This window comes from Octopus bimaculoides, chromosome 7 (assembly GCF_046866305.1).
Source record: "Octopus bimaculoides isolate indiv1 chromosome 7, ASM4686630v1, whole genome shotgun sequence".
Taxonomy (NCBI): domain Eukaryota; kingdom Metazoa; phylum Mollusca; class Cephalopoda; order Octopoda; family Octopodidae; genus Octopus; species Octopus bimaculoides.
In genome coordinates this window covers 14294262-14315185 of record NC_142934.1, presented here as the reverse complement: position 1 = coordinate 14315185, position 20924 = coordinate 14294262, and the positions used below count along the sequence as shown (strand labels likewise).

Below are 20924 nucleotides of genomic sequence, written 5' to 3'. Positions count from 1 at the left end.
ATGGTTTCGGGTTCAGTCCCACCGCGTGACACCTTGGGCAAGTGTCTTCTGCTATAACCCCGGGCTGACCGAAGCCTTGTGATTGAATTTGGTAGGCGGAAGTTACTGCCGTGTGTGAATACGTCTGTGTAAGTGCTTGTGCCTCTCTCCCAGAGAGTGAGAGGGGGAAAAAACTACCTCGCTTGGCAACAAGTGGGGGTTGGCGGCAGGAAGGGCATCCGGCTGTAGAAATTTGCCACACGAATAGTGCTGCGCATATGTATATACACTTTTTCTTTTGCAAAATAAATGCATGAAATATCAAATTATCGAGAAGCAAAAGTTTTGTCGCGAATATAATTGCAAAAGCGTTGTCGTAATTGCAAGAGAGTGGCCGGTGACACTCGCTGCACTGGTCACTCCAATCGCCGGGCTCATTTCGCAGTTATTTTGTAGAGGAAATCAGCAGTGCAAATTTTTCTAAACTGTGTTTCTGCAAAGTTTCATTTACAAAAATTCCTTTTTCAGAATGTAACAAGCTCAAAAGGTTAAAATAAAGTCGAATTCGAGAAATTCAAGCGAAATCGTCAGATGAGCCATAATTCTGGACAAGAATCGCTTTAGAGTTTTCCTAACTTAATGCAATAATAAAATGTACACCAGAAAACTGATGTGTATTTTATCATAGTATTAAGGCCTTTCGTTGACAATAGTTTATTAATACCTACCACCACAGTGAATATTTTACTCGCGGAACTGCCTAAAATGTATAAATATATGTACAAGTACATACATGTTTTAAAACCACTAGATTAATAATACTGCCGTTCAAATAGCGAAAATTAGTGATCAAAATTTCTCAATTACAACATTAATTCAAATGGCTCGGACCCATTAAAGGTACCAGCAGCCCCATGACAACAACTTCATGGGTTATTTGTATCGTGGTATTTGCCTTTTATATCAACATGTTGATGTACAAAATAGTTTTCTTTACTCTTTTTGTGGCGTGTCTGTGTGTGTAATACTAAATTTGCATCGCTAACTTGAGACAATTGGTGCGGAAGTACAAAATTTATACCCTGAAAAATTCAAATTTATCAGAAGGCTAGCGATGAACTCCAACACAAAAGCCTCTCTTAAGACTTAAACGACATTGAAGAGTCAATAAAAATTTTTTCTAGGACACAAATTTAGTACAAATTACTGCGACTGCCTAAAGCTGGTTTAAAGCCCTGCACATACGGAAAATGAGTCAGTATCTTCTATCTCTTTGTGTCTCTTTCTATCATACCCCCTCCCATTTTACGCCAACTCCAGAAGATACACACGCACAAATACAACTATGTACACGATCACATACACACGCATAGTTAATGTCATTGACAGTAACTTTGAAGTTTCACCTGTAGTGGCAGAGACATGAGTCCACAGTTTTATCATTTTAACACTCTATCAATTATAAAAAACGTCTTGTAGCTAATACATACATATATAATTAGTTACAGGACGTTATATATTACATATAAGGCAGCGTCCCAGGGTGGCCACTGCCTAATGACGGAAACAAGTAAAAGATAAGATATATATGTGTCTGTGCGCGGACACACTTATATTTATGTGTATATTTATGTTGTATACGAGTGTGTGCGTGCAAGATTGTTGCACTTTTGTTTTGCCCTTCCCTCTTCTACAACAATAAAGATACACAACCATTTCATTTAGGAATGTACGTTTTGTGAGCATGATTGCGTGTATACATATTCCATAAAAAAAATTCCCTGATTTGTTTATGTATTTATATACTGAACGACATAACGGGCAAATTATTTGAAAAATATGAATTATCTACATAACATCGTAATTGTTTTTATAATTTGTTCCAGAAATGCACGAAAAACTGTCCTTGGTTTCTGTTGCTTCTGTTAAATATTATATATATATATAATGTATATATATTTCGATTATATATACATCCCTTAGTGGGTTGGATTCACAACCCCTAACTTTCTTGGATTATATATATATATATATATAACGTATATATATTTCGATTATATATACATCCCTTAGTGGATTGGATTCACAACCCCTAACTTTCTTGGATTATATATATATGAATGATAAGTAAATTCAAAAACGGATAAAACTCTTTTACAAGAATCTTATCAAGAGACCAGTGTGTAAAAAAATTCATAAGGGAAATTTCTATTCCCACGAATATAATTATTCGTTTCGATACACAGTTAAGTCTATTTAAAAGAAAGTTGGTCATCTTCTGTTGGTTGTTTTTCCTCGCATTAGGTACTAAATGTGGTTATTTTGAGAAGTCCACTGTGTGGCGTTATTATTTTTCTGTAATAATGCCCTTTATATAAATATATATATATATATATATATATATATATATATTGTTGTATTTGGGGATGGTCATGTTGCCAGTTTAGCCAATAAAAACACACGCACCATATATTTGGTGTTAATTTGCTTCAGCTTTATTTTACATTAATCGTATTTCGCCCAGAGTGTTCTTTCGTCACACTTCTGTGACCTCATCAGTGGTCCTTTGCTTTCTTCTTTCTTATTTGTGTGTCTTTCCTTACTAACGATCAGCCATTTTTATTGGCTAAACTGGCAACATGACCATCCTCAAATACAATATCTGTTTCAACACACGATTTCACATCAAGAATCTTACAAAACGAATATATAAATGTGTATATATATATATATATATATATATATATATAGTCCATGGTTTTAATATTTACTTTTCCATGCTGACATGGGACAGATGAAATTTGCTGAGGTAGATTTTCTACACCCAGATGCACTTCCTGTCACCAACTTCACATTGTTCATACTTTTTCTGCAGCTTTCCAACAAATTGAATTCCTCGAAAGATATCCTGTCTCATAATGAATGCTACTTTCTGTAGTTTCCAAAGAGAGTGCTTGTAAGCATTTACCAGTACCCTAAATATTTCACTAAACTCCCAATCCAGGACCCAAATACACCTCACACAGTTTCAACTGTTTTTCTGGAGAGTTCTGTTTTCTCAACATTAACCACACTCTATAGAGTAGAGACTCCTGATAAAATTCTATATTAATAAAATATATGTGCTACAAAAAATACATAAATATTGTTTTATACAGAGTCCCAAGTAACAGAAAAGCTTACAAATGGTTCCATCTTTTCAACATTTAAACATCAAATTTCCAAATTTAAACATCAAATTAAAATTCTTTTTTTTAATTATTTTCAGGCGCAGGAGTGGCTGCGTGGTAAGTAACTTGCTTATCAACCACATGGTTCCGGGTTCATTCCCACTGCGTGGCACCTTGGGCAAGTGTCTTCTACTATAGCCTCGGGCCGACGAAAGCCCTGTGAGTGGATTTGGTAGACAGAAACTGAAAGAAACCTGTCGTATATGTGTGTGTGTGTTTGTTTGTTTGTCTCCCCAACATCGCTTAACAACCGATGCTTGTGTGTTTATGTCCCCGTAACTTAGCGGTTCGGCAAAAGAGACTAATAGAATAAGTACTAGGCTTACAAAGAATAAGTCCTGGGGTCGATTTGCTCGACTAAAAAGGTGGTGCTCCAGCATGGCCACAGTCAAATGACTGAAACAAGTAAAAGAGTAAAGAGAGTAAAATAAAAAAGAATTGAAACAAAGCATTGATATATATATATTGAAAGGAGTTTCATGTTTTCCTTTTTCTTTATATTTTACATGAATTTTTTTTTTAATATATATTCTTTCTTTTGGCAATTTAAATCTTTATATATAATGTTCGATGAAAAAGAATCAGGACAACTGTTATATGGAAATGAAATCATTTTTTCAAACTACAGGTATTTATCATCAACAATATACAAGGGGTGGGTGCTTAAAAGTTCCTGGCTTTGAGTAAAAGAAAATACAGGAGGATCAGTTGATTATTATTTTATGCAACATATTCCCTTCTAAGATTCACACACATATTGCAGTGGTCCCTTCGGTTTTTTTAAGCCCTGTAAAAGAACTCAGGAAGTTGGGCTTCCAATCAGGATTTTTCCCCCGATATCCTTAAAGCCAGGAACTTTTCAGCACCCCCTCATGGCAATAATTATGTTTATTACTAGCTTAATTAGAACAGTAAAACAATTGGAAATGCAACAACACATTTTCAAACACTACTACTCTAACAAAGTACAATTAGAAATGATAACAGAATAATTATCATTTACACTAAGAACTGGCCAAGGTAATGATTATCATGTCAAACAGTATTTGTATTAAGCCTTAACACAATGTTGCAGTGGACTCCAGTACAAAGTTTATTAAAAAAAAAAAAAAAAGCTTCCAACTTCTTTCAATCTAAGAAAATAAAATGGAAAAATGTCATTGGGGAAAAATTATATTTATGAAATTTAATTTAAATATTTCTATCAAAAACTTTCTCAGTTATTTATATGTAACATTTGGTATATGATAAAGCAGAATGTTTTAAAAGTCAAAGAATGGTAAAATATTACATTTGTCTATTATTTAGCTTCTATTTTTTACATGCTTGCAAGGTTCACATGGAATTTATTGAGGCAGATTTTTCGATATTCTGATGCCCTTCTTGTTTCCAAGGAAGCTAAAATTTCTTCATGGCCACACATTTTTACAGAAGATTGGAATTGAAAGACACTGCATATATGACACTAACGTTTGTTTACAACTATCATGCAATGCCAAGACAAGGAGACTCAAGTAAAAACATACACCCATGCATAGATGCACACACACACAGAGGAGGTTTCTTTTAGTTTCCATCCAGTAAATCCATTCACAAGGCTAAAAACTTCTTAGCCATACCTTTGCCTATAGAATAATTCTACCAAGATGTTACAATAAAACAATAATTAGTGACAGAAGCACTATTCATTCCAACAGGTAATATTTATCCCCACTTAAAAGTGAATGTTGTGTAAGAACATTATTATTTACTAGGTGATAAGCTCTCGTGGACTAATGGTGCATACAAGCACTCCTGTTTATATTACTAGCAGGAGATAATCATCCACTATCGTCACTGGGACAATCAGGTTATGTGATTTCAGTCTTCTCTGGCCTTGTCAATGGTAGATGCCCAAAACTAGAGATAGCAGTAACCCTTCTGTCAAAGCAGTGGATCTCCTAAGAGGATATGGATATATGATTGCGGCTTCTTTTAAAATCAGTCAGAACCTTCTAGATAAATGAGACATTCACCATACCTGATGGCATGTAAGACACTTATTTTCTAAAAAAATATGTTACAAAAGAAAATCACCCCAGGTCCTATGTGCAAAGTTGTCTCCCCACCCATAAGTTTTAATCCACTAAAAACATTTTTTTTTTCCTTGAATGTGCTGCTGAAACTGAGGTGCAGCTGATATGCCTGTGCATCTTTTATGCAATCAAATATGATCCTTCTAATATCTTTAAGTTGATGTTTTCAGGAACAGCATAGACCTCCAGAGAGCAAGTTGCTGATTGCATAACATGTTTAATACAGCAAGCTGTCATGAGAGATCACTGTCGATTGTGAAATGAAGTAGGGGCTGTGATTTTTTTTTTTTTATGTATTACTTATGATTACAGATGTGTCTTTGTGATGTTGAAAGAAACTGAATTGTCATATCCCTATTGAAAGAGTTAAATTTGAAACAACTTGATCTAATCCTTTTGATACCGGCCACCTTAGACTGTCCCTTGGTTTTCTGATACAGGATGCAACAGAATGATCCCCCATATTTCTATACAGCCAATGGCATGCTATTAGTGAAACTAAGCAGACAGTAAGTGTCTTCATGTAGCTAATGTTTTATTTTTTTCTTTCAATTACCATTATGATTTGAACTGGTGCACACTGTGTGCTTGCTGTTAAAACATTTATCAAGAGTGATAAATCTGGGAGGTTTTTTTTTTTTTGTCACACCTTGTAAAAGATTCTTGTTCTAAAGTGATCTAAATTAAAACCTAAAAATTAAAATTTAAGTTCCAAACAAAAGTTTTAATAATAACGAAATTATTTTACTAAATTCTTCATTGCTTTTTTTTAATGAATTAATTGAAACAAAAGCAGTGTAGTTTAATAGAAGCATAGTAACAAAAGGGTTAAGAAGCTTGTTCAAGCCTGGTATAAGATGTTTAGGATATGCATGGATGTTGCTATATCCACATGTTTTAAAGAAGTAAAGAGCAGAATCAACTGCAGAAGAGTGTGATTTTAGAATTATTCTATCTATGTGATACAATGATTTGTATCTATGTGATAGAATGGTTGTATCTATGTGAAACAGGAAGTATGAGAAAGGAAAATTTATAGGGAGTTTTGTTAAGCATAAACAGTGTGAAGTTGGAAGCCATGCAAAGATTTCATGAAGTTAGTAGAGACCCTGAGGAGTAAATAGTTGACTTTCAGTTAATAATTAATATCACTCTGGTAAGGTTTCTGACCTGAGTGTACATTTTTGACAAGACATACTTTAATTTATCAAAAATGATTTATCACAGATATCACATTGGTAGTTTTATTACATGAAGTATACGTTCATAACAAGATTTTTGACTTCCAGAGAATGTTTTATCAAAGGTATAACATTCACAAATTTTCGTTTTTTCTTTTATGAATATCTTTGGAGTATTTCAAACATTCATTCGGAGAAACATTTTACTAAATGACATCAGTGGTGTGATGTGGTTTTTTTTTTTCAAATGTGTGATAAGTTAAATGCCTGCTTTGAGAGAATATTTTACCACTGATATCACAGTATTATGCTTACTCATCCATGTGACTACGTTTATGGACAGATAATGCTTTGCTTTCAGAAAATATTTTACCACAGACATCACAATGATATGGTTTCTCATCTAAATGAATAGATTTATGAGATGACAAATCTTCGGTTGTTGAAAATGTTTTACCACACACATCACAGTGACAAGCATTTTCTCCTCTGTGTATATTATTGTGACGAGTTAAATTTGTTTTCACTGAAAAGGTTTTGCCACAGATATCACAGTGATATGGCTTCACACCTGTGTGTGTATCTTTGTGACGAGTTAATTTTGAACTTTCGGAGAATGTCTTACCACAGACATCACAGTGATATGGTTTCTCACCTGTGTGAATACGCTTGTGACGAGTTGCACTTTTACTCGTAGAGAATGCTTTACCACAAATATCACACACATATGGTTTTTCTCCTGTGTGAATACGTTTGTGAAGTGTCAGATACTCATTTTGAGAGAATGCTTTACCACATGTGTCGCAGTGGTATGGTTTATCACCTGTGTGAATATGTGTGTGCCTAATTAAATATCTCTTCTGTGCAAATATCTTACCACAGATATTACACTCGTACGATTTCTCCGAGTGAGAATTTAAGTTTTCATTTTCATCCATCTTTCTATCACAGATATTACTCTGATATGGTTTCTCACCTGTATGAATATGCTTGTGCATAATTAAATATCTATTCTCTGAAAACCTTCTACCACAGATATCACACTGATGTGGTTTCTCTATCTCAATCAGTTCAGGAGAAATATTTTCACTGACAGTGATCTTTTTATCACAGATTTTATCACCCTGGTTAGATTTCTTATCAGTATGAACCCGACTGTGACGTGTTAAATCTCCTTTTACAGAATATCTTTTACCGCAGATGTCACAGTAGTACGGTTTCTCACGTGTGTGAACACTTCGGTGATTAACTAACAGTCCATTTTGAGAGAATGTTTTACCGCAGATATCACACTGATATGATTTCTCACCTGAATGAATACGCTTATGACAAGATAAAGTTCCACTTGTTGAGAATGATTTACTACAGATATCACAATGGTATGGTTTCTCACCTGTGTGCCTACGTTTATGACAAGTGAGGTTTGCACTCCCAGAGAATGCCTTGCCACAGATATCACATTCATATGGTTTTTCCCCTGTGTGAACACGTATATGTCGTTTCAGATATTCACTCCGGGAAAATGTTTTACTACAAATATCACAATGATATCGTTTCTCTCCCGAGTGAACAAGTTTATGAGAAGCTAAATTCCCATTCTGTGAGAAGGTTTTGCCACAAGTGTCACATTGATATGGTTTCTTATCATTGTGAATACGTTTATGGCGAGTTAATGTTGCTCCTCTGGGAAACCGTTTACCGCAGACATTACACTGGTGTGGTCTCTTAACTGAATGAGTGCTTTTATGAGAAGATAAATTTTCAATCGATGAAAATGATTTACCACAGATATTACAGTGGCATGGTTTTTCTCTTATGTGTATATGTTTGTGACGGGTTAAATTAGTCTTCCGTGAGAATGTTTTGCCACAGGCATTACACAGATATGGTTTTTTCTCTGAGTGTACATGTTTGTGATTAGTCAAACTTCCAATATCGGAGAATATTAGTAAACATACATCACAGGTGTACAATTTCTTCGTTACATCTAACTCTGTCTCACGACGTATATCTTTATTTTCAGATTGTGTTTCATCAGCTTGAATTTCATTTTTACATATCTCAGCCATAATGCTGTCTGTTGCCCTTAAATGCAAATTGAAATCCTTTGTTTATAATTTCATAAACAACTTCAAGGTTATATAACTGACGTTGCATATCTTCTTGATAATGCCATCCTTCATTAATGCATTACTGGTGACAAAAACCCTGAAATAACAAAATAGTATAATATATAAGGAGGACAAAGAAACATCGACGAAGAAATCATTGTAGATAAGTGACTTAGACAAAGACAGTGTATGTAAAAGCAGGAAGAAGGCAGCATAACATCTAAAGACAAGACACATAGGCCAAGGTATGATGGTGTGGTTACGAAGCTTGCTTTGCAACTATGTGATTTTGGGTGGGGGTCAGTCCCACTATGCAGCAGCTTGAGCCAACTAATGCTTGTAAGTGAATTTGATAGATAGAAACTGTGCAGAAGTATGTGTCTGTGATCGTGTGATCACCATCAGGGCATATTCACACATCAATCCATCTAGTTTGCCAGCCCACTAATCCTGGAAGGGTTGCAGAGGTAGAATCCTCAGGCACTTCCTCCATATGGTTCTATCAGAAGTAGCTGTAATAACATTTTCCTGCTGGATTCCCAAAAGCTGCAGTATGAAAAGTGTTCAAAGGTACTCTCATATATCAATGAACAAAATAAAATTTTGAAAACTCCATAAAAGAGAAAAAAAAAAAAAAGTTTGCTTCTACTCGTCATCATCATCATCGTTTAACGTCTGTTTTCCATCCTGGCATGAGTTGGATGGTTTGACTGAGGGCTGGAAAGCCAGGAGGATGCACCAGGCACCAATCTGATCTGGCAATGTTTCTACAGCTGGATGCCCTTCCTAACACCAACCACTCCAAGAATGTAGCGGGTGCTTTTTACATACCACCAGCATGGGAGCCAGTCAAGCGGGCCTGGCATCGATCACATTCAGATAGGGCATTTTACGTGCCACCAAAAGAGAATTGAGAATTTTGCAGAAATCAACAAGAACATAAACACAATATAGGCAATACAGTAAATACATTGGAAAAACAAAAATTACAGTTACTTTCAGAATAATATTACACAAGGAACAAAATACAACCCCAATTATACAAGTGAAATAACCAAATTGATTTTAAAAAAAGGCAAAGAAAGTAATTTTCGAAAAACATTTGATAAGGAGGTTTACTTACTGTTGGGTATAGATATATTATCTGAAGGTTGTTACTGTTGAATTTGAAGTGTTGTGGCTACAGTTAGAGTTGCTGACGTTGTTAATTACACACTAAAGTGTTTTACTGTTGAAGTGGTTTTATGTTAGACAAATATTTGACAACTGTATGTAGAGGGGAGTGTTATGGAGGAGTTTGTGGCAGATATTTTTTTTTAATTATTTCATTTCTTAGTTCTTAATGCTTAGTATACACATTTCAGTTGTAAGCATTGTTCCCTCTTCTGGTGTCCCCCACCATCCACCTACCCAGCCAATCTCAATTCTCTGTTCCAATTTCTTCCTATACTCTATCCACCTTCTTGTACCATCTCTACTTTCCTTTCTCCTTTTGTTTTTGCAAAGGTACCCATGTATCTTCTGTACAACAGGAGTCCTATTCCTGTCTCTCCTTCCTACTGTAGCCTCACTACACCTGTCACAATGCTTTCTGCTTGAATACTGCACCTCCACTATGTGAAGAAGTCTTATCTAGCAGGTTACTTAGTTAACCCACAAGTGCTGGTGTCATGAAAAACCGATATACTTTGTAAAATGGCTAGCATTAGGAAGGGTATCCAGCCATTGAAACCTTACCAAAGCAGACACTGCAGACCAACACAACCCTTAAGCTAATCAAATCTTGTGGAACCACCCAAACATGGAACACAGATGTTAAACAATAATGATGAGTACAGTTATTTGCTTGTGTGTAAAACACAATGCAGTGCTCATGACCAGAGTTCCCTGTAAACTGTGCACACAAGGTTTTCAAATTGAAATTGGACTTTTTTTTTTTTTTTACTGAAAAAAATTGAGTGATGGCCACTGATGTGGATGGGCACATACTTTGCAAATAAAGAAAAAATGCAAAATTTGCAGAGGAAACATTGCTTACAACCAAAATATGTTCAACATCAAGAACTAAGAAATGAAATAACAAAGAAAATATCTCCCACGCACTCCCCTTCACCCCACACCACCCATATTTGTCAAATATTTGCATCTAACATAGAACCACTAAACAAACAGTTAAATACAATAGCAAGTAATTAACAACGTGAACAATAGCTACAACTACTTGACATTAATAACCTGCAGATAACATATCTAGACTCCAACAGCAAGGAAACCCACCTGTCATGCATTTTTTGAAAAGCAGCCACCAAAAACTACACAAACACTAAAACATAAAATAAGAAAATATTCACACTTTAGACTCCTTCTTTCCATCAGACACAAGAGAATTAATAGGGTAAAGGAAAAAATCACAAAAAGATATGACCAAATAAAAAGCAAATGCTTAAAACATCCAGGGCTAAAGGAATCACCACACTCAGTCAGCATCTAAGACTATGACCAAGAAAAAAGGCTTCTATGTGATCTTTTAAACAAGTAGGAATTGCAACAAAGTCTCTCACAAATCACATCACCATGTCTGTTCTGTAGGCAAGCATGGGCTGGACAGATTATACCACTCCAGGTCAGTTGTTACTCAGAATTACTGTCCTCATATACAAGTTAGAGGACCATGTCTCACTTATGTGATTTCTACAGCTGGATGCCCTTCCAAACAACAACCACTTCACAGTCTAGGCACCAGCAATAGAGAGGCTATCAAATCCTTGGAAAGACTAAAGGATCTTCTTGACACTAAGGTGTCCCAGCTTATTTGCCATCCACTTTACAGAATGTACTAAGTGTATTTTATTGTGAAACTAACATTAATAATGTTGTGTTGTATCCCACAAGATTAAAATCTTTTCATTATTCCACATTGTCTCTGTTCTTTTAAACTGACATGATTATGAGGATGAATAACAGAGAAGGTGAATTAGGATGACAGGGTCAACAAAGAAAGAGTATGATGGCCAAACAGTGGCTGGGATGAATTAGTAAAAGAAGAGAGAGTAATGAAAGAGACAATACTAACATTACTTCCATTATGCAAAATCTTCTTATCTGCAATGCCTTCAACAAAAACTGGGACCTTTCCATCACACTCACTGCACAAACCACTAATTCTTGTTCTTCACTACATTTATTTCACTACCACATACATCAAATACAATGAACCCAACTAAGTGACCAGTCATGATAGAATCTATTCCATTAGCTTATATCAAGGCTTAGGTTCAGTCCCAGTTCTCTACAGAGAACTGGGAATAATTGCAAACAGCCATTTACTTTATCATCTTAACTCTTTTGATACCAATCTGCCTGAAACTGCTCTTAGCTGTGACACAAATTTCCTTGTTTTAAAGTCATCTAAATTAAAACCTGCCATCAAAATTTCTTGTTAATTTATATTCCAAACATCATCCTAATAATGACAATGTTATTTTAATACTTTGTTATTTTAACAATTAATTGAAACAGTATATTTCAATATACATATGTGTGTGTGTTAAGAAAAAGGTTAAACTATTCTGAGTAATTACTTGTAGAGTTTTTATAGGGTCAGATTTAGCACACACTTTCTTCCTTACACAAATAAACGAATGCCTTTATTTTGAACAATATTGTTGCCCTTCACATCAGCAAATCTTTCAACTCTGGCATCAGAACCTCTAAAGCTATCAGTTTATTGATCCCATCTGTACCCTGTCTCATAGCTTAGACATTTTCTACCAATTCATTCTATTGTAATATGTTGTTGCTCTTCCCAACTTACATTACATCAAATCCGATGTACCTCAGGATTCAGTTTGTCTTACCAATTCTTCCTCTGGTACATCAATGACATTCCTTGTTACCATTCATTTCACACACACACACACTCCTACACTGATGATACCACTCTCTATTCCTTGACCTTCCATTCATATGCACCCAATACATACTAGACTTGCATTCATAAACCTTTTTGATACCAACCTGCTCAAGATTGCCCCTAGTACTAATTTTACAAATTTTACGATTTACAGCTATCTAAATTAAAACTTTCCAACAAAATTTCAATTTGATGATTATTCCAAAGATTAGCTTAATAAATAGCTATTTCACTAAATTCTTTATTATTTTCAAAATTAATTGAAATAATGGCAATTGCTAGAGCTAAAATAATAGAAAATATTAAATTTCTTGCTTGCTTGGACCCACCATAAAATAACAAAATACCATTGGTTTAAGGAGAGAGACTTGTTCAGAAATTAGTGTGTAGAAGAGTTCATATAACTTTAAATTTATTTTTGCTGGTCTCTGTCAGACAGTATGATAGTGGTGAAGATGATGGTAGTCTCTCATAGTCCAAGGAAGATGGTTCAGCAATTTCTTAAAGAATAACAAGCACAGACAATTTGTATATAGTAATTAGGTGTATGTGCAGTACATTGGCAAACTCCTGCTATCAAATTGACATTGCCTGTACAGGTGCACCACATGTCAGATATCGAAGTGATTGCAGGACAATGTGAGACGAAGTGTTTTGCTTGAGAACACAATGCATCACCCAGTCCAGGAATAGAACCCACACTCTCATAATCATGAGTGCAACATCTGAACCATTTGGTCATATGCTCTCACAGTCAGAGTGTATATAGCATTGCTACCTATAGTTTCAGTATCCAGAACTCAACAGAGCACTAGATTGAGTGCAGTGAGGATTTTGATACTGGCGAGGCCAACTTTGTGTTCATCTTGTTGAAAGATAATGAGGCTAGTTCCGACAGAAAAGCATTCCATTCCTTTGTAGTTGAAGGTTAGTCATGAAAACAGTGGTTCAGTCACGTTATAGAAAATAACACTGAAACAATACGATCGTGTTTCTCAGCTATTGTGACCAATGGAGTGTTTTAAAAGAAGATTAGAATGCTAAAGTGACAAGGCTAAAAACATTTATAGATCAAGAAATATGCAAAAGTTACACTGCACTCATTTGGACATCAACAGGTTTGTTTGTTTGTTTGTTTGGTAACCAGTGCAAGAATTTAACTTTGGTTTCTGTACTGTAATTGGCTTTTTTGTCACCCATTATAGTATTAATTGCTTAGTTTAACATTTTTTAAAAATTAAAAGATGAAATAATAAAAATGAATAACTATGAGAATATTTTTATTTATTTATTTATTTATTAGGCAAAGTACATAATTTCATAACTTACTCTGCATCCCACCCATTCTCTCATACTTCAACCACTACATCTCATAGCATAAAGCCAAGCACCATCTCAAGTTTGTAGTTTTGCAAGCTGCATGGTGGCATAACTCATGTCAGTGCTATGAAAAAAAAAAGTACTCAGTACATGTTGTAAAATAGTTAGCATTAGGTAAGCATTGTAACATGATGCAGTCCTTGGACCCATCAGATTTTGTCAAACCATCATCTAACCTATGCCAGCATGGAACATAGACATTTAATGATTATACATACATATATATATATTCTTTTACTTGTTTCAGTCATTTGACTGCAACCATGCTGGAGCACTATCTTCAAGGGTTCTAGTTGAACAAATCGACCCTAGGACTTGTTGATCAATATTTAGCAGAAGTAACAGAGTGACTCAAAGTCTGAGGCGCGGAACTCTTGAATTTTGAGTCACTCTGTTACTTCTGCTAAATATTAATGAAAATATAAATATACTCATAATTTGAGTTCTAGTTTTTCTTGTTTGCATCAACATACCTACATGTGTGTGTGTGTGTCTATGTATATATATATATATATATATATATAAAGAAACACAAAAACCGTTAGATTCACTTCAACATTTAAATTTAATTTGCCAAAATATTTTCGTCGCTTTGGGACCGCGACCTGTTCACTGACAAAATTCCGTGCTTCAGTGAACAGGTCGCGGTCTCAAAGCGACGAAAATATTTTGGCAAATTAAATTTAAATGTTGAAGTGAATCTAACGGTTTTTGTGTGTTTCTTAAATGGCTTATAAACACCTTCCATGCTGCAATTGTTTTCGTTCCAGCACACGATCTCAGATCAGGTCACTTGCTATACAAGTACATCTCCATAAATATATATATATATTTATACCTTTTCTTAATTGCAGAAAGTAAAGAGGAAATAAGATAAACAAAGAGAGACTAAAGTTTTTCTTTGTGATTACTGGAGGTTAAATGACAGAAAATGAGGTCATTCATGATTCACATGAACTGATGGGTGAATTTTAGCTGCAAATTCAGAAACCTTTCCATCACAGGAACTCTCCCCTGGATCAAATCTTTACAGTATTTTTTGAAGGAAGGTGGGTATTGAGCAAATATACTTGTCTTTTTCAAGATCTAGATCAGTCTGTTTACTGCTTACACTCAATGTTTTGGGTGTGGACTCCAGTAACAGGATCAACAAAATAATGACTGTAATTGGCATCATCAAGCCAAAGCCTACAAATTTTCTAACCACTGATCAGAGTAAATAATATTTCGAGGTCATATCTTGTTATTTGCCAGCCTATCAGCAAGCAAAAACTGCAAAGATTAGGAAACAAGAAGGAAAAATAGAAACAAAACTAACACCTGACACCATACATTGCAGGAAGAACCCAAACACATGAAGACCAGTTGAACAAGATCAAGAAAAGAAACTATGCATTGGCATCAAGCTGACAAACACCTGAGGTTCGACAGAATTTTGCCATCAACCTGAAGTTCCATACAAACTTGGATCCAAACACTACAATAGCAAGCTTCAACACATTTATAGTTCACCATTATCACGTAACATCTATTTTCCCATTTTTCCACAGAAGATTGGAAAGAAACAACATTGCTTGCATGACAGTGAGATTTATTTATGATCATCATGTCAAAACAAGGGTATATGCATACATACACAGGGGTGCAGCTAAGGTAAATGGTGCCCAGGGAAAGTATCAAAATTGTGCTCCTACTCCCAACCAAAAAGTGGAAACTCGCATAGAAATGGCTGAATTAGAAAATGATTTGGGCCAAAGTTGCATCCCCCTCAAAGTGGCACCCAGGGCATGTGCCCTGCTTGCCCCACCCTAGCTATGCCCCTGTACATACATATATACATACACACACATGCATATATGAAGGGCTTCTACTGCTTCCATCCAGAAAATCTATTCACAAGGCTTTGGTCAACCCAAGGCTATTAGTAGATGACACTTGCCTAAGGTGCTGCACAGTGGGACAGAACCTGAGACCACTTGGTTGGGAAGGAAGCTTCTCAACTACACAGCCAGACCTGCACCTGCTAAAGTTGACTTTATTTTCTTCTGTTTGCATATTGGAATACTAAATATCCACATCGCAATAACTTGCAGGTTATAGTTACACTAGTAGTCAACACTGGCAGTCTACCCTCATTCTATTTTGCTTAATCGACTGATAAAAAGCCCTTCCTTTCAGAAGAGGGGTTTGTTCATCCAACAATCAATGTAGCAAAGAGACCGTATCATTTCTCTTTCAGCTCTCAAATGGCTATTTTGGGAGATGTTTTGATTATGGCTATAGGTTTGTACAGAGCTTTGCAATGTAGATTTTGAGTGGACATCAAGTTGTTGTCTGAAGGTATCAAGACCAGTTCCTCACCATTGAAAGAAACTAAAGGGCTTTCTTATATTTTACCTCAATTTCTGATATCTAATTACTGGTCATTGAAAATACTGAATAATTTAATTCATAACTTTTTTTTTTAATATTCTATCACAAAAATAACTGAACAATTTCTATTTTAGATAATATAAAATTAACAAACTAAAACGTCCTTCTCTGATGAAGTGTTCTGCCCAAAGCATTCAAATTTTGCTCGCCTCTTGCTTACAACAAATCAAATTCCTTTTCCCAACTGCTTTTACCAAACTCCACTGCATGGAAATAAAATTCCTATGAAGCCAAACAGGCCAACCGCAGCACACCTGCAAAAGAATTCATCCGCCGGCTGCCAAACAATGAAAATATTTTGAAATAATTATGCTGCGAGAAATCTGAATAATATCTCTTATTCTACCTTTGGTCGTTACAAAAATTGGTAAATTCGATATACTTTCTCACACTGCCTCTAGTCGTTATATAAATTTCGAAATTTTGGTATATTACTTAAAATAACAAAAAATTCCAACCGCCAAAGAAACTAACCATTTCTATAGAAATTCTCAGTTCTTCTGACATTTAAATCTGGTATGTGCTGTAAGATTAACATTGCTTCATTAACTATAACGATGACCATTAATAAAAACTATGCTCACCATTAATATATTTACATTATATACACTCATATTTGGTATAATTGTCATTGGAACTAAAACTGTGTTCTTGCACAAAAAATTCATGACAATCACACACTGACATAAATGTGACAGTGGTGCATTTAACGACAATCTTATAAACTTTAATGTTTGTATAATTAAGAAAGGTGTTAGTAATTATTAAAGAAAGACAGCTCTATCACACAAGTCTTTGATATTTGAAATTTCCTGAAGACAAAAATATTAAGGGAATAACAAACATAAATATAAAGTTATAATTTATATTGCTACCCATTGGGAAGAAACACTGGCGATTATGAGTGTTTCAAAACAGATATACTATGAACTAGTACGATAAAATAAAATTCGGAAAATAATTTATTAAATAAACACAGACTTAATGTAATCATTATAAGAATTTGTTTTGATAGCTTTAGTGAATATTCAAGAATAACGACATAAACAGTTATTTTTCTTATCGCACGTAAAACAATCAAACTAAAGTTCGTCATGAGGAGAGATATATTTGTACAACTTACTGTTTTCTAATATTTTTCTTCACTATTTGGTGTAGTTAGAAGTGAAAAAATATAGAAATGTGAGGACATTAATAAAACAACACATTTGGATAATGTTCATTAAGACATTAATGACAGAAAAGAACAAACTAAGTGATACAAATAATTACACAGACCTAAACTAACAGCCTTACTTTCGTAGCTGACTACTTACAAGAAATATTTGGAAGGCGAAGGACAAAATAATTAATGGTATTATTATCATAGCGCGCCAAACAAATGCTTAGCGACATTTTTTCTAATCTTTTAGGTTCTGAATTCAAATTCCGCCGAGACTTTGCCTTTCATCCTTTCGAGGTCGATAAAATATGTACCAGTTGAGCACTGGCCTCTTCCTCACAAATTGCTGCGTTTCAGACAAAACAAGAGACAATTATTAAAGGCTGAATCGTTAGCGAGTCAAACAAAATGCTTAAGTTGTATTCCCTTCGTCTCTTTACGCTCTGGATTCAAATTTCGCCCAGATTGACTTTGCTTTTCATCCCTTTGGGGTTCGATAAAATAAGTACCAGTTGACTAGCCTTTCTTCCCCAAATTCCAAAAAGCCTGTAATAGAAAGGATAATTATTTTTAAAACAGGTGATTGTAGAATTTTTGGCAACATTATAAAATATGCGAGAAAACAAATCGCTTACGTTAATTACTCAGAGATGTTTTCTACATGAAAAACAATTAAGTCAGTGCTAGCATTTAATTAGAAATACTCTGATTTATGCACCGAGGGGGAAAGCACCCTTAGCGCAATAAATAACATTTTAATCATTTCGACAACTAACAGGTGTCAGCTTCCGACATGTTTCTGCTTCTTAAATACCTCAGCAAAAATAAACTTCACCAAAGTATCTCATTCGTCCGACGTAAACCAACGTACGCGTTATATGTGTGTGTGTGCGCGCGCGATATATATATATTTATATATATTGCACTACTCGGCGTTTTTAGATACTTTGAAATATAAGGTATACTTCTAAATAAACATGCCATTTAATCTCGTAGCAAATCGTCAGCAAAGGGTTTTATTGTAGGCAAGAAAGGGAATCAGTATGATTATTTTATAGGCTTGTTAGACATTCTACAGAGAAAGAGTACCCATCTACTCATTCTAATCTCTTTTTTTCTGCCTTCAAATTGATAAAAACTGCGAACTTTTCACAACAAAATTATTTTAATTGAAAACGTATACCTTACATTCTGAAAAAAAAAAAAAAAAAAAACTTTGTGTAGTCGTGGCACTCCGTCGGTTACGACGACGAGGGTTCCAGTTGATCCGATCAACGGAACAGTCAGCTCGTGAAATTAGCGTGTAAGTGGCTGAGCACTCCACAGACACGTAGTTCTCGGGGAGATTCAGCATGATACAGTGTATGTGACAAGGCTGGCCCTTTGAAATGCAGGTACAATAGAAACAGGAAGAAGGATGTGGTGAAAGAGTACAGTAGGGTTCGCCATCACCCCCTGCCGGAGCCTCGTGGAGCTTTTAGGTGTTTTCGGTCAATAAACACTCACAACCCCCCCGGGTCTGGGAATCGATACCGCGAGTCCACTGCCCTAACCATGGGGCCATTGCGCATCCACGTTGTATAACACACTATTAATGTCAGTGTAAGCCCTGCTATGTAAATTAGGCAGATCAGATGCTATTCAAATTTGTATGCATTATAAATAGTCATAAGCTAAATAATCTGTCTGGACAGAAAATGAGTATTCTTTCTCTGAGGGAGGTATTACTACGAAATTAAAATGACCCCAAGCATAAAATATCTGAACAGGGCTTTCCTATAAGTAGGTTATCTCCCTTGGCTAGGCGGCGCTCCATGTAGACAATTAAACTTCCGCAGACTATCCACGTTATTGTTTTACGTCTTATCATGGATATAAAGCAGCTCGATGATTCAGCTATCGAAGTACTTACTGTGCCTGAATTAAAGAAATATTTAAGATTATATGGTCTCAATATCTTCTAGACATCCATTCACTTGTATATTCTGCAAATAAGTTAAATACGGTTTTACGTGGTCATAGTTTTCAGCAACCATTCACTGATTTGGCCATGAGCATGATGAGGTAGGGACAGTCACACTATAAAGTCTAATAATTAGAGGACTATTAGATTCAATGCTGTAAATTTATCATTTAATCAAACACACACACACATATATATATATATACAAAAATAAGAGGAATGACCAGAAAAAGTGGACTCCTTTATGCTAGAAATAGATGCCGATTCGGCATCTATTTCTAGCATAAAGGAGTCCACTTTTGCTGGTCATTCGTCTTATTTTTGTATGTAATATAATTTTAATCTTCGGATTTTTTTAATATGCTAGACCACTAGTTCTAATTGATTAATATCAATTTCTACCCTTATTAATAAATAAATATATATATATATAAAGAAAAATATCATAGCTTGGCTTACTCGAAATTCCCACATTCAGTCAGAACATTAACAACAATTTGAATGTATTTATTATTTGAATGCAAAGTTCTTTATTAAAAATACCTGTACATCAACACAACAATTATTAGATTAAACATTCGTGTTTAGCCCAACGTACACGAAATGCTGGGAACACATTTGGCTATTTGCAGTGTAAACAAAATCTTTCCTCACAAGTCTCGATCTCTGAAGCCAAATACGACGAATAGCTACGTTTGCAGGATATCTATGTAGTGAAATAACTTTGCCGTCTACATTCTTCCCTCTATAGTGGCTGCATATACAGCAGTATTTGCGTGATTTCTTCGGAGACATATTAACCAGTCAGTACAGTATGTGAGTCGTTAGTCTGAGGAAGTTAAAGCAAGGGTCGGATGGAATTTGTTGGGGCAGATTTTGTAGTTAGAAGCCCTTCCTGTTGCCAACCCTCAACTGTTTTAAGCAAGGTAATATTTCCCCATAAATACACGTTTTTCGCATTGCTTGTATGACAATACTCAGTTACAGCCATTATGTGATGTCTAGTAAAGAGTACACTGACATGCAAAATGACTGAGTTCCTTTCGAGTGTTGGGCCTCACGGAAGCAATAACCAAGACCTTTGGTATTATGTCATGCTTGAGAAGAAGACCCATCAAGCCAAGCAAAATCGCAGTCATGGCAGATATCGGAGTCACATAAATTGGCACTCATGCCAGTGGCATGTAAAAGCACCCCAGTGTCACGCAAATGGTACCTGTGCCAGTGGCATGTAAAAGCACCCATTACACTCTCAGAGTGGTTGGCATTAGGAAGGGCATCCAGCAATAGAAAACCATGCCAAATCAGACTGGAGTCTGGTGCAGCCTTCCAGCTCAGCTAAACTGTCCTACCCATGCCAGCATGGGCAACAGACATTAAATGATGATGATGTGTGTGTGTGTATATATATATATATATATATATATATAGCAGATCCACTCATAAGGCTTTGATTGGTCCAGGGCTTGCCCATGGTGCCATTTAGTGAAACCAAAC

The 20924-nt window shown here is 35.4% G+C and overlaps 1 protein-coding gene across 3 annotated transcripts; it reads right to left on the bottom strand.

The window, feature by feature from the left end:
- Positions 1 to 3664: 3664 nt before the first annotated feature.
- LOC106871138 (uncharacterized) lies at positions 3665 to 19131 on the bottom strand. 3 transcript variants are annotated; one of them, XM_089354820.1, is made up of 4 exons: positions 18100 to 19131; positions 17426 to 18010; positions 13819 to 13933; positions 3665 to 8673 (listed from the first exon to the last, which is right to left on the bottom strand). In XM_089354820.1, the coding sequence occupies exon 4, from the start codon at positions 8532 to 8534 to the stop codon at positions 6777 to 6779; it is 1758 nt and encodes a 585-aa protein (XP_089210946.1). In that variant the 5' UTR covers positions 8535 to 8673; positions 13819 to 13933; positions 17426 to 18010; positions 18100 to 19131; the 3' UTR covers positions 3665 to 6776. The 3 variants fall into 3 exon arrangements, with proteins under 3 accessions (XP_089210946.1, XP_014772933.2, XP_052825220.2); XM_014917447.3 differs by lacking the exon at positions 13819 to 13933 and having other exon boundaries at positions 18100 to 19130; XM_052969260.2 differs by lacking the exons at positions 17426 to 18010; positions 18100 to 19131 and having other exon boundaries at positions 13819 to 14451.
- Positions 19132 to 20924: the final 1793 nt, after the last annotated feature.

What these genes read in the sequence shown, in the direction of transcription:
- LOC106871138 (XM_089354820.1), bottom strand. Translation starts at nt 8,534, where the DNA reads ATGGCTGAGATATGTAAAAATGAAATTCAAGCTGATGAAACACAATCT.